The sequence below is a fragment of the Sphaerodactylus townsendi genome, linkage group LG02 (genome assembly GCF_021028975.2).
Source record: "Sphaerodactylus townsendi isolate TG3544 linkage group LG02, MPM_Stown_v2.3, whole genome shotgun sequence".
NCBI classification, from domain to species: Eukaryota; Metazoa; Chordata; class Lepidosauria; order Squamata; family Sphaerodactylidae; genus Sphaerodactylus; species Sphaerodactylus townsendi.
In genome coordinates, this window is record NC_059426.1 from 38,898,031 (window position 1) to 38,911,480 (window position 13,450).

Below are 13,450 nucleotides of genomic sequence, written 5' to 3' on the forward strand. Positions count from 1 at the left end.
GGGGAGAGAAGCTGAAAAGTTCCACTCCCCAAACCATAAAAATGGTTAGAAATGTGCCACTATGTTCAATGGTTCCTAGATCTGATCAGGAAAGAAATGCCCGAAGGAACACTCAGTCAATCATTGGGCTCAGGCTCCACTTTCCTTCCCCCTCTACACTACTTTGCACTTTTGGAAAGGACGCAGTTGTGAAACACATGGAAGGACCTCCTCTGTACCTTTTTCTTCTGTTCGCTCCATTTCAGCCTCTTTCCCATGATCTCAATTATTCTTGGTAAGGCTTCCTCGGCTGCTTGCACATTCAGAAAGGCTAAGCGTGTGCGACGAGCAATCATATCCACTGCTGTGCAGGCATACTCCTGGATCGCATATTCAACCTACAATGTTTGAATGGACAATTTCAGAGGCCAATTTGACATTGAGACTCCAGCAAAGAGCATAAAAATTAACACTGATGGAAATTTGCAATGTGGACACACAACAATTTGAGAGGAAGTTATTATTCCACCACCCACCATCAAGTGGACCACATCACTGAACCTTCACTAAAATTACAGCAATTTTTATTTTCCCTTTTATTATCCCGAATTGCTGAAGAGACACTTGGAACTGTGGTTTGACCAAAACTGTTTTACCAACATATACAGCAGTTATAACTCCAGCTGCTTTTAAGACATTTTTATTTAGATCAATCCTGTAAGCAACAGGATTCCCAAATTCCCTCCCAAACCTTTCAGAAGTTCCCTCATCACTGCCTCACCAAGACCCCTCCTGCACATGCAGAATAATGCACTTTCAATCCACTTTCACAACTGTTTGCAAGTGTATTTTGCTATTTCACAGTAAAATCCAGCTATAAAGTACACTGAAAATGTATTTAAAGTGCATTATTCTGTATGTATGGAAGGGGATGAGTATAAGTTGTCTTACTCCTCCCCCTCCCCCAAGTCCTTTCTTCCCAACCCTATCAAGCTCCTCAGGGGATTGCCAGCTTTTCAGTGAGCCTTTATATCAGCTCGATGCACAAGCATTAGCAGGCAAAGTATTAATCTTGTTTCTGGGCAAAACTTCCCTGATGGTTTCTGTATACCAAAGCAGAGGTACAAGGGCAGGTCAAACAGTTTCCCCTAACTATCCCCAACCTAGTCAGCTAGCAAATCTATACATTTCCTACCTTAGTCCTGCCCATGAAACATTCGTGCACACTTTTGCTGTTGCTTCTCTATCCAACCTGCCTTCTTGCTTATTCCACACTACAATTCCCTCCCCCAACTACAGATCCCTCCCCCAACTACAGATCTACAGATCACCCTGTTTCACATCTATCCCTAGGGGAAGAAACAAGACCAGGGAATTATAGCAGCATTTATCCAGTACTTTAGAGGGGTCAAAACATTGCACTTACACTACCCCAATAACTTTTACAACAATACTTATACCATAGGTCAAAATTAGCACCCCCAATCTACAAATGAAGCCCAAAAGGGTGAGAGACAGGGACTTGTCTAGAGTCACCCAATGAGCTCAAGGAGAGGAGATATGAAACCATTTATTTCCAGCATTCTAGTCAATCTCTACATTGCAGTTCTTAGTTATGGGCAGTGACTTTCTCAGGAGACAGAGTAAGCTAAGCTATACATCTTCCATTGCAAGAAAACAGCATATTTACAACATATCAATTGGGAAGGGGGGGTGGCCCAAAGACCTCCCTTTCATACCTCAGACTCAATGTAAGGAAACTCTGATACCAGCCGTTTTCCAACAATCGGCCACCTCTTGCCAGTAACCTGGGCTAACTTGGCAACTTCAAAAGCCTTGTCTCCATACGTAGCCGCAAGATGCTGAGCCACCTAAGGGATTAAGAACATGCTGAGTGAATGTTTTACCATCCGGCACTTTCCAGCACGCGGGTCAGTCTCGACATGAGTCATTCTTGTCAGTTCTCCCGTTGCCTATAACTAATAGGCTGAAGAAGGTATTAGATTTGGATTGGGTGGGAGGCAACTCGTCATGCTGAGAATGCTTAGGCCAGCGCTAATGCTGCTATGCATGTATCAATGGCACAGTGACTAATGATGCTTCAAGCTTTCTGCTACTGTGTTCGCTTTTGAATGGAAATAGATTCACCTGAGGCTGGGAAGCTCAAAGGCTCAAGACTGTCACGGTTATAAAGACACACTCATGTACCCACAAATCCATTGCAAGCAAAGACGAGGGAAACTAAGACGACAAAGAAGCTTTCAACGACAAAGGAACACAGCCATTTACACACAAAAGACCCCTGATAAGGATTCACAGTCAGGCAGCATGATTCCATTAGCCTGAAAAAACAGTTGTGATCCATATACTAAATTGTGATCCATATACTAAGTTGTGATCCACATACCAAATATATACTAAATATATATACAGTCCTGTCAACTGGATGTCCAAAACAGTGGGTTTTTTCAGCGTGAGGAGACAGAAAATGTCTCCCAGTCTTTCATTCCTCTTGCTCCAGGATGTCCATCCACTTTAGCTCGTTCTCTTCCCTCTGCTCTCATTAACCCTTCGCCTAGCCAAACCTATCATCCTTGTATTGTTGAAGGCTTTCATGGCCGGATTCAACTGGTTCTGGAGGGTTTTCCGGGCTGTGTGGCTGTGGTCTGGTGGATTTTGTTCCTAACGTTTCGCCTGCATCTGTGGCTGGCATCTTCAGAGGTGTATCACAGAGAAAAGTCTTGGGTGCTGTGTGGTTTCCGGGCTGTATGGCCGTGTTCTAGCAGCATTCTCTCCTGACGTTTCGCCTGCATCTGTGGCTGGCATCTTCAGAGGATCTGATGTTGGAAAAGCATCAGAAAGAGAAAAGTCTGTTTCTCACTGTGTCTAAGTGAGAAGGGAAAGTTTAGTGTGGTATATTGTCCATGTCCCAGGGTGGGGAACCAATCATTAAGTGTTTGGGTGGAACTTTCTTTGCAAAGGTGTGGTTGAGTGCACTGTATTGCGGATGGGGTTCTCAGTCAATTTTTTAAAGTACTGGGAGCCAGGCCCTGCTAGTCTTCAAAGTTGCTTCTTTCTTATTGAAGTTGTCCTGGTATTTGTGATTTTCAATGGCCTCCCTGTGCAGTCGGACATAGTAGGCTTCTGAATTGTCCAAAATTTCAGTGTTCTCAAATAAACTGTTATGTCCAGTTTTGTTTAACACATGTTCTGCATCTGCAGATTTTTCAGGATGGTTAAGCCGACAGTGTCTTTCATATTCCTTAATACGGGTCTGAATGCTGCCTCATAGGTTCCAATAGGAACCACAAAACCTACGTTTTCCCCCAATGGAGCTAAGTGAACCTGAGAGGAATGGGAGAGATTTTTGATCAGGAAATAGGCATGGGAAATAGTTAAGCTCTCCTTTCCCAGCACCAATGTTTCAATCTATATTAGCGTCCACCACATCTTCTATGACTAAGTTACATATCAGGGAATTAGAACATGGTTCCCTAATTTAACATATAGTTTAGATTTCAGGATAGCCAGAGCAGAGAAGTTGGAGCTACCTTGGCAAACCAGAAAAAGGAGAAGAGTTTAGATTTGTATCCCCCCTTTGTCTCCTGTAAGAAGACTCAAAAGGGCTTGCAATCTCCTTTCCCTCCCCCCTCCAATAGACACCCTGTGAGGTGGGTGGGGCTGAGAGATCTGAAGAACTGTGACTAACCCAAGGTCACCCAGCTGACATGTGTTGGAGTGCGCAAGCTAATCTTGTTCCCCAGATAAACCTCCACAGCTCAAGTGGTGGAGCGGGGAATCAAACCTGGTTTTCCAGGTTAGAGTGCACCTTAACCACTACACCATGCTGGCTCTCACTAAGCAGCTTGTACATTCACTGTCATCATCACCCACTATTACGGTTTAAGCCTAATGAGACAGAAAGGGACTATACGCGACAACATGGACTGAACCCAGTCATGCATCACAAAGCCTCACCTCATTTTCAAGTCCATAATCCTGAACCAGTCGAATATAAAGGGTAGGGCTCCAGCCATCAGCCCCCTGAAGAAAGAGTCCAACCGTCTTACAAGGATTGGCAGGAAGGTTATGAGCTTTTACAACAGCATCAACGGCATCCTGTGCCATTGAGCGATACGTTGTCCATTTCCCACCTGCAACCAATCATTCACAGCGTTAACGGTGTGTTACCTCAGAACACCATTCATCAATTTATCTTCAAAGATTTATTTAAAACTACCTATTTAGGGATCCTCCCTTAACAGCCCAATAACTGTCTGCCTTGTTCAGAATTGAGTCTTTCGGTCTAAATATAATGAAAACAGTAATGCTATACAACAAATGAAGTATTTCCTAATAAGGACGTAAGGAAGAGTAGAAGTGAAAAGCAATTACCTGCTATAGTCACAAGGCCGTTGTCACTAACATGGACTACGTGATTCCGAGATATGGACTGGGTGTCTTTAGAACCCGGGTCTGTCACAAGGGGACGGATGCCACTCCATGCTGCCAGGACGTCACCTCTCCTCACTGTAGTTGAAAAAAAGGGGGGGGGGGGTAAACAAGAAACGATCTCTTAGATGGAGTTAAAAACAGTATTTCTTATGGGAATAAGAAGAAAGCACACCACAAATCTTTCAATGTTATCCTGGAGAAGGAATACTGCCAGTTCTACAAATATTAATGATAAAAAGGCAAAGCGAAAAAGAACGGCAGGAGTCTAGTGGAACTGCATCTCTTGATGTAATAAAGCCTAAAGAGAAAATTCAAAACAGTGTTATAAAACTAGGGGCTAACTCAAAAGCGCAGGGGGTGGGGCAGAGTAATTTAAATAAAGATAATCCCTCAAAGCTGAAAAAAACCATCCTGGTCTTTCTGTTATAGTACCTTTTGATCACTAATTGATTTTAAAATCTATTCCCCACAAACCTTTAGAACAGGGGTAGGGAGCCTGCGGCTCTCCAGATGTTCAGGAACTACAATTCCCATCAGCCCCTACCAGCATGACCAATTGGCCATGCTGACAGAGGCTGATGGGAATTGTAGTTCCTGAACATCTGGAGAGCCGCAGGTTCCCTACCCCTGCTTTAGAAGATGTGAGCTACTTATCCCAACTAAGCAGCTGACTGTATAATTAGCTTACATTGTCCTTAAGTCATCAGTCTTACAAGTAACAACCCATCCCCATGCACAGATACAGCTGTACATCAGAAAGTTAACTCTACCACACACACCTCCTAAGTATGTAACTCCATACTATTTTGCTTTAATTACCATTGGTCTCATTACACTAATCAGCCACTGTGATTATTTGTAATTTCTGGCCCTCCTTTTTAAGACAGAACTGATACAGCTGATATTTATTATGAAGACCTCCTAAAGCACCCCAAAGCCCATTTGCTATGTTTGTTTCCAACTTGCTTTTAAATATTTTTAAAAATGGAATCATAGAAGCACAGAGTTGAAAGGGGTCATACAGGTCACCTAGTCCAGTCTCCTGCTCAATGCAGGATCAACTTAGAGCATGCAGCCCCAACAAGTGTTTGTCCAGCTGCAGTTTAAAGACTGCAAGTGAGGAGGAGCTCACCCAGGTAGCTGATTCCACTGTTGCATAACTCTTACTGTAAAAAATGTTTTCCTAATATCCAGTCAGAAACGTTCTTGAGCCCTTTGGGGAAGGGTGGTCTATAAATTGAATGATAACAAAAACAAACAAATAAATAAATATGATGATGATGATGATAATAATTTATACCCATTATTGTGAGTCCTATCCTCTGCTGCCAACAGCAACTGCTCCCTGCCCTCCTTTAGGCGACCGTCCTTCAAATACTTAAAGAAAGCAATCATGCTCGTTGCCCTCCTCTGCATCCGATCCATTCTACCCACATCCTTTTTGAAGTGAGGCCTCTAGAATTGTATACAATGCTCCAGGTGAAGCCTGACCAATGCAGGGTACAACAGGACTTTGACATTTTGTGCTCTGGATGTTATACCTCTGCTGACACACCCTAAGACCACATTCGCCTTTTTTGTCACAGCATCATATTTGCTGCTCATATTTAACTTACTGTCTATCTGAACCCAAGATCTTTTACAATACTGTTATTCAATAGTGTATCCTATACAGTATATGTGTTCCTCATTTTTGTTACGTAGATTTAAACATAGCATTTATCTTTGCTTTTTAAAAAAATAATTTTTATTTTGCCACAAAAAAAATACAGGAAAAGAAGGATTAAAAGAATAAACACTAGGTAAACACAGACAATATAAAATATATTAAAAAAAAGAACTGGAAAAATAGGAAGGAAAAAAGAGGGAAGGAAAACGGAGGGGGAGGGGGGAAGGCTACTGGGTTTTCTCAAAACTAGTAGGTCTATATCAAACCCTTTCCAGTCCGCCTGTCAAATGTAAGGTCCCCAGTATCTAGAGATGTGAGAGCAGAGAAAAACTTGCTCTACCACCCAGCAAAAATAGCTCCTTTCAGCAAGAATGGTTAGGAGCACTCAGAGGCTCAACGGGAATGAAGTGCTATTTTCCCCTGAAGTCAGGCACTTATCCTTGTTGAACCGAATCTTATCCACATCGGCTCACTTTTCCGAGTGTTTTCAGATCTCATTGAATTTTATCTCTGTCTTCTGGAGTGTTTGTTGGTCCTCCCAATTTGGGATCGTCTGCAAATTTAATGAGCAATCCCTCCACACAAATCTAATGAGCAACCCTCCACACCTTCAATATTTTCAAAAATATTGAAAAGTACCAGGCCCAGAATTGAGCCCTGTGGCACTCCACTGGATACCTCCCTTCATTCTGATGAAATGCTGTTGACCACTGCTCTTTGAGTGCAATTCTCCAACCAGTTCCCTATCCAGCTAACTATCCTAGAGTCCAGTCCTCAGTCTCTAGTTTTCTGATCAGTGTCATTCTTAGCTTCAAAGAATATTTGACAACATTGGACACTATATAATAATGGTCACAGAATGGTCAATATCACACTTGTCAATTGACTAGTATGGAAACTTTAGATGGTCTACAGCTAAAGATTCACTTCACATGCTCTGCTTGCATTGCCACCATTGAAGGCAACCAGAGATGGGGCTTCCTCAGTGGTGGTACCTCACCTTTGGAATAGTCTCTCCTTTGAAATTCACTTGGCACCCAATTTCTTTCCTTTATGCACCAGGCCAAAACACTGCTTTATATTCAGGCTTTTAACTGAGGTGTTGTTGTTTTTGGTAGCTGTTGCTATGATCTGTTTCTAGCCAGAGGATGGCTTCATGATTGTCATTTTAAGATTGGCGCTTTATTCTACTTTATGGCCTGCTTTTATAGCTCTGGTTTTACAATTTTATTGTACAGTTTTAATCTGTGATTCACCTCCAGCAGGTTTCTGGAGAAACAGTATACATGTTTTCTAAATCACAATAATTTAGATAAAAGATAGAGTTAAGGGAAGGTTGTAAAGTGTGTATCCTACTATGACATTCTTCGAATAAGGGCAAAGAAAAAATAATAATAGAAGTAATGCTGGAAACATCAATGATTATGCAAAAGAAAGAATCCAGGACCTGTTCAGGAAGAAAATATTCATATTCCAAGCAGCTTTATAATGTTGTGGATATTCACATTCATTTAAACACTGATGTTCATACATCATAGCTACCACCTCTACACATACATTAATAAATCTTTCACCTGCCATAAATCACACCAGTATGTTGACTCAAAGGGATCCATTTGTCAAATCTCAAGATTCCAGGGCTGAAGCACACCAAATGACCTAAGTGAGCCTTGTACAATTCACAGTTTTGAATTCTCCTTTCTCCTACTAACAGGATCAAGATTAAAGAAGGAAGCACTAAACTAAAGACTTCTTCTTCAGTACTTTCGGATGAAACATTTTCTACATGACTAGACATGACCACCACAAGACTTTCTCACTCTCTCTCCAAAACATATTGAGCTTTGTTAAAAATGGGTGAAATAATGAGAACAGGCTCTGTTTAAAATGGAAAAATAGATACAAGCCAGATTTGAACACAAAGAAATAGGGAATTACCGGCATTTGGGGTATGATAATAAATACGTAGTTAACTTGACTGTAAGAGAAAACTTCTGCAATTTGCTATCATATCATACAAGAACAGCAAAAATAGATGGTACTTCTGGAAACTGTTGATAATGCAATGCTTCTGGAGCTGTTTTGTTTTTAATAGTTTGTGGTTATGCCCAAGAGCAACAGCTTTCTGGAGTCGGTAGGAGTATAATAAATCAAATCTTAAAAGTTTACCTTTTGAATCTTAAAATATGTCTCTTTACTATGACCTTTTAAAAATATGATTCATTTTCCTATAAGATAGTAGGGTATTGTTTGAACAACACTGAAATCGAACAATGTAGCCAAATTTAAAAATGAGTATATAAAATTACTGGATCTGGCAAAAAAAGGAAAATAATCCCTAAATTAATTTGGATTAGAGAAAGGCATAAGAAATACAACCATCCTGAGAAGAACTGGATATAATTTATAGATTATTAAAGTCCAAAATTTTTGACCATGAACCCTTTATAAGTAATTTCTATTGCAACTGTTAATTGGTGGCAGGGTGGTGGTGGTGTAAAATATATGCAGTTATAGAGCAGTATTTACACTACCAATATAATTACATATAAATTTCATTTGGAAATGTTTTATTTTAAAAATTAATGGAATATTAGCTAAATGATGGTGCTAATAATACTATGAGTGTAGATTTGTGTCATGAAGTCACAACTGTCTTTCAGTAACCCTAGCAAGGGACTTTCAAGGCAAGTGAGAAGCTAAGGGGGTTTACCAATTCCTTCCTCTGTTAGCCTTCCTTGGTGGTCTCCCATTCCGACCCTACTTGGGTTCCAAGGTCAGGCCACCTTCCCTTCCGCTAATAACAAATATTAAGTTTTGGAATTATTTTTTACTTCTCACTTTTTATTTGTTTTGAATCTCTTTCTTTTCCATTGGTAAATATTTTTTTAAAGAACTGGTTCATTAAACTACATTTAGTTGCATGGCCTTCCAATATGAATGTTTTGAACACAAACTCATTCCTACATTACTTCTGGTGTTCTTCCATTGGCTCTGGGCCAACCAGTTCTGAAAACCCATATGTGATGTCACACCTCCCTAGGAAATGGCCAAAAGTCTACAGTCATTCCTGGAGAGTCGTGATGTCACATCATTGGTTATCCCCATAACCGTTCAGTCTCATTCTGAACTCTTTTCTGTGCTTCAAAGCTATACTGTACTACGCAAATAGCCTTCAAAAACATAACAAGCATTCTTGCAGTAGAAGAGTTTACATGTGCTAATGCTATTTTTCAAAAATATAATAAAGGTATTGGTCCTCATCTACCAGAGAAACCCGCATGACACTTTAAAAATAAGGAGCCCACCTTGGGGCCTATTCCTCATTTCGACACTCTTTTCCTCCCCACAAAGTTGATATTTTACTATTTGCTCATGCCAAATAAAGCACAGCTAAGGGAATCTGTAAACTAATTTTGGGGGGTCTTACCTAGTATACAATGGATAAAAATGCCTTAAACAAAAGCTCGGGGGGGGGGGTAATGTGGTTTAAAGATACGCTTGCACAAGAGCATTAACAGAAAAAAATCAATAATGCTTTGGTTAAAATATCCCAAAAGAACAGAGAATAGATCTGAAAAATCCATGTCGTTCTGCCAGCATGTTTAACCCACCAAAATGAAGTGCTAATCACAAAAATAAGATACCATATTACATTTATAAATTAATGAAACTAGAAAAACCAGCATGTGTGACACCATAATTAAACAGCTGGAATACATCCAAGCCTGTGTAAGTTGATAACCCTGCCACTGTCTTTGGCAGTAGAAAGGCAGGTCTGCAGTGAGTTGATACGGCCTGCACAATTGTTAATTCTCTAACAGACAATCTATAAACACGACTAATTACACATGTGGAAAACAGTGTGCAACCCAGCTTGGTTACTTTCAAAGCGTTTTAACACTCAAGACAGCCACTTTTGCAAAGCTGCCCTGCAAAAATTCCATGTTAATCAATTCTCCAAGTCATAGCTTAGTATAACCATCCACCCTGTCTGACAAACCACAGCTCTTTTATTAATTTCTGCACGAAGGACTTAATGATAGGGTTTTTTTCTTCCTCCTGTAAACCATTTTTCTTTAATGGCTACAACAACAACAGAACTATCAATTACCCGTTTCAAGGAAGAACAAACAAGCAATCTAGAATTTCCAGTCTGTGAAGAGATGGTTTCTGAATATGAATATTCAGCCTCTGTCAACACCTAGAAAGGGCAATTCAGAGTTCATGGCTTCTTATAGAATAATTTTAAAGGGATTGGATGACTCAGGGGCTTGGTAATGAAATCTGAAATTTTGTACGCCACTTAACACTTAATCCAAATCTGTTGGGCAATTACCAGGACTCTTTGATGGCCTATATTTATAACCATACATATTGTTTATAAATAAAAAAACCATGTACACTATCTTAGGTCCTCAAAGGTCTACTGGCTGGTGTTTCTAGGAGCAGAGAGGGAGGAGATAACCTTTCTTCATCGATTCACACCTTGCCCTAAAAGCTTAAGACAGCACGACAGATTTATTTAAAAACCCTGTAAACTCAAAACAAAACAGTGAAACTGGTTGGGATAAGAAAGAGGTGACAGTATGATTAGAGTATTCATATTTCTTGAATACCAGCTTTCTATTTAAAAGTTTATATCAATATTTTTTAAAAGCCTCTTTACCAGTTCATAGGGATGATGACATTCCATTGGTTTTTTTTAGTGATGATACACTGGGAGCCTTCCCATTCATGGAAAGAAAAAAATAATTTGGAAATTTCACCCTACTTTGAAAAACCTCTGCTTTGAGCCTCTCCAAATTCTCAGAGGTTTGAGCAGGCTAATTACACATGCACGCACACACCCCTTTTCTCTTATAAGTGACTTTCCTCTTGTAAGTGATTCTAAGAATTCTGCTCCTCTTAGGAATGATCACTCCCAGAACATTCAAGGACATTTTTCAGCATATCTGCAGAAACCACAAGTATGCAGAAGCTCCAACCTTACACACAAATGACCCCACTTTGCTACTAGATGTAGTTATTACAATAATACATTATAGTAGAACTCCATTCTTACTGGTGGGGACACAGTTCTTAATTGCATTTGTTATGTCAAGAAGTTGTTCCCAGATTAGTTATCCAGAGTCAAGTAGTACATTGGACAGCGTAATCCTGAGCAAGCATGTCAGACAAAAACAAGACCAGATGTGGCTATTATACAATTGGTTTAGAGAACAGAATGAAGGTCTTGGTTACAGGAACCCTGACTTCAGATCCCTACACTAAGCTGTTTTATACAGTGGCCACAGAGGGACCCAGCTTTCCCTCAAAGTTGTCTTGGTTGTTCAAATGAGCTAAACATTCTGTCCACCTTGAGAGAGTTTGGGGCACATTTTGAACTGCAGCAGGAAGGATGAGACAGAGAAGTCATGGTGCTGAAGGAAATCCTTCAGTCAGCAGAGATTTCTGGTGGAATCAAAGCTGACATTTACAGTGAACGTTGCTGATGGAACAATGGTATAGCTTAGATAGTGACTGGAAAAAAAACATGTGCAAAGATGCCCAAGCTGATCAGATAATCTGTTTCTCAACCCAGCATCCTTTACTAAGTTCTTCTAATGCTAAAATGCTACTCTGAGTTTATTGGAGGAAGGGGAAATGATAACAAACCAGTCAGAATAGTATGATGGACAACTGAAGTGACATCAAAAAGCCATCTCTGGCTCACAGAAAAATCTAGACAACATTATAAACTAGTCTGAAAGACCTGGTGAACAGAACATGTTGAAGACACATGATCGACAGTCAGTATCAGTGAACGTAAGCAACCAATATTAGTAATGTTACCTTCAACATCACAGCTCAGATAGTTGCGCACTTCTGACAAGATGAAGTTGATATCTTCTTCTGTAGGAATCGGGTGATGCGTGACTTCAGTGGCCGTATCCGTGGTGCCAGCAATGGTCATCTTTTGCCATGGCAAGAAGAAAATCACTCGGCCATCACTAGTTGCTGGATCAAGAAGTCCCATATTATCAGGGCTAGAACAAACGAACATTTTTTTTTTAATTTTCATCAGCTCACTAAACAATATCCAGTATTGTCAAAGGCTTTCACAGCCAGATTCAACTGATTGTGGTGGGTTTTCCGGGCTGTGTGGCCGTGGTCTGGTGGATCTTGTTCCTAATGTTTCGCCTGCATCTGTGGCTGGCATCTTCAGAGGTGTATCACAGAGGTAACAGACTTCCCTCTGTGATACACCTCTGAAGATGCCAGCCACAGATGCAGACGAAACGTTAGGAACAAGATCCACCAGACCACAGCCATACAGCCCGGAAAACCCACCACAACCAATATCCAGTATTGTCAAGCATAAACTAGGATATAAAAGTACACAGGTGGAACGGGGAAGCAAACAATCTCTCACAGCACCACCATGAGCAGAAGTGGTTTCCACAGAGCAACAGGATTGGGTAGTTTCTTTGCTGCTGTCCCAGCCGCCAATACAACACAGCAGCCAGGAAAATTTCAAATGGCAGGTTTTCCTGCAGTTTCTTACCCAAGTTCTCCAGCAGCAGCCTTCCCCACCCCCCAATGCTTTGTCATGTTCTTTTTGTTACAGAGCTAGGACAATATAAAAAAATCAGAATTCCCAGCTTTAATTTTTAACAAAAGTCAGTCTCTGGCTTCTTTAGTTATAGAGATATACTCCAGATTGTGTAGCATGTTAAAAGTAAAAAAAAAATGGCATGTTTAGTTGTTGGTACCTGTTCTAAAATAGGAGCAACATGCTACAATCTGCATGCACAAACCAATAAATGAGCAGTCTTCAAGGGTGCCCCCACAATGTACACTGGAAGAGTTTAGCCTGAAGTTAGAGAATCATGGATCAGCATTGTCTACACAGATCTGGAAGGAAGATAAACTTTGAACCAAATACAACATATTCTTTGCCACCGAGGAAGATTCATCTGAGCAGGGGAACCAATTTGTGAATGAATCGAGGTAAGAAATTGAGTCTGCTTTCTATGAAACGGTTGCTTTGTTGCAGTAGAAACGGCAGAATCAGGAAAGTGGTTTTGTAACTGCAAATGCTCAGACCTTACCTTTCTCTAGTAAATCCCTCTGTCTAGGCCAGAACTCTGTTGGGAACAGTAGCTAACCAAATGCTTCTGAGAAACTTAAAAGCTGGGCATGAGGGCAAAAATGTTACTTCTCATTTACCTCCAGCACCTATTTATGTATTTAAATCTAGTTTTATCTTGGGGTGCAGTCTGGTTTCCGGGCTGTATGGCCGTGTTCTAGCAGCATTCTCTCCTGACGTTTCGCCTGCCTCTATCAGATCCTCTGAAGATGCCA

The 13,450-nt window shown here is 40.6% G+C and overlaps 1 protein-coding gene across 4 annotated transcripts in view; it reads right to left on the minus strand.

Moving 5' to 3' along the window:
• The window catches only part of GPD2 (glycerol-3-phosphate dehydrogenase 2), a 124,227-nt gene that overhangs the window by 12,778 nt on the left and 97,999 nt on the right, over positions 1-13,450 (minus strand). For all 4 annotated transcript variants that reach the window (XM_048484872.1, XM_048484870.1, XM_048484871.1 and 1 more), the window contains 5 exons: positions 11,939-12,132; positions 4,375-4,509; positions 3,958-4,133; positions 1,719-1,850; positions 219-377 (listed from right to left, as the gene is read on the minus strand). In XM_048484872.1, coding sequence (XP_048340829.1) covers positions 219-377; positions 1,719-1,850; positions 3,958-4,133; positions 4,375-4,509; positions 11,939-12,132 — 796 coding nt within the window. The remainder of the gene's footprint in view (positions 1-218; positions 378-1,718; positions 1,851-3,957; positions 4,134-4,374; positions 4,510-11,938; positions 12,133-13,450) is intronic.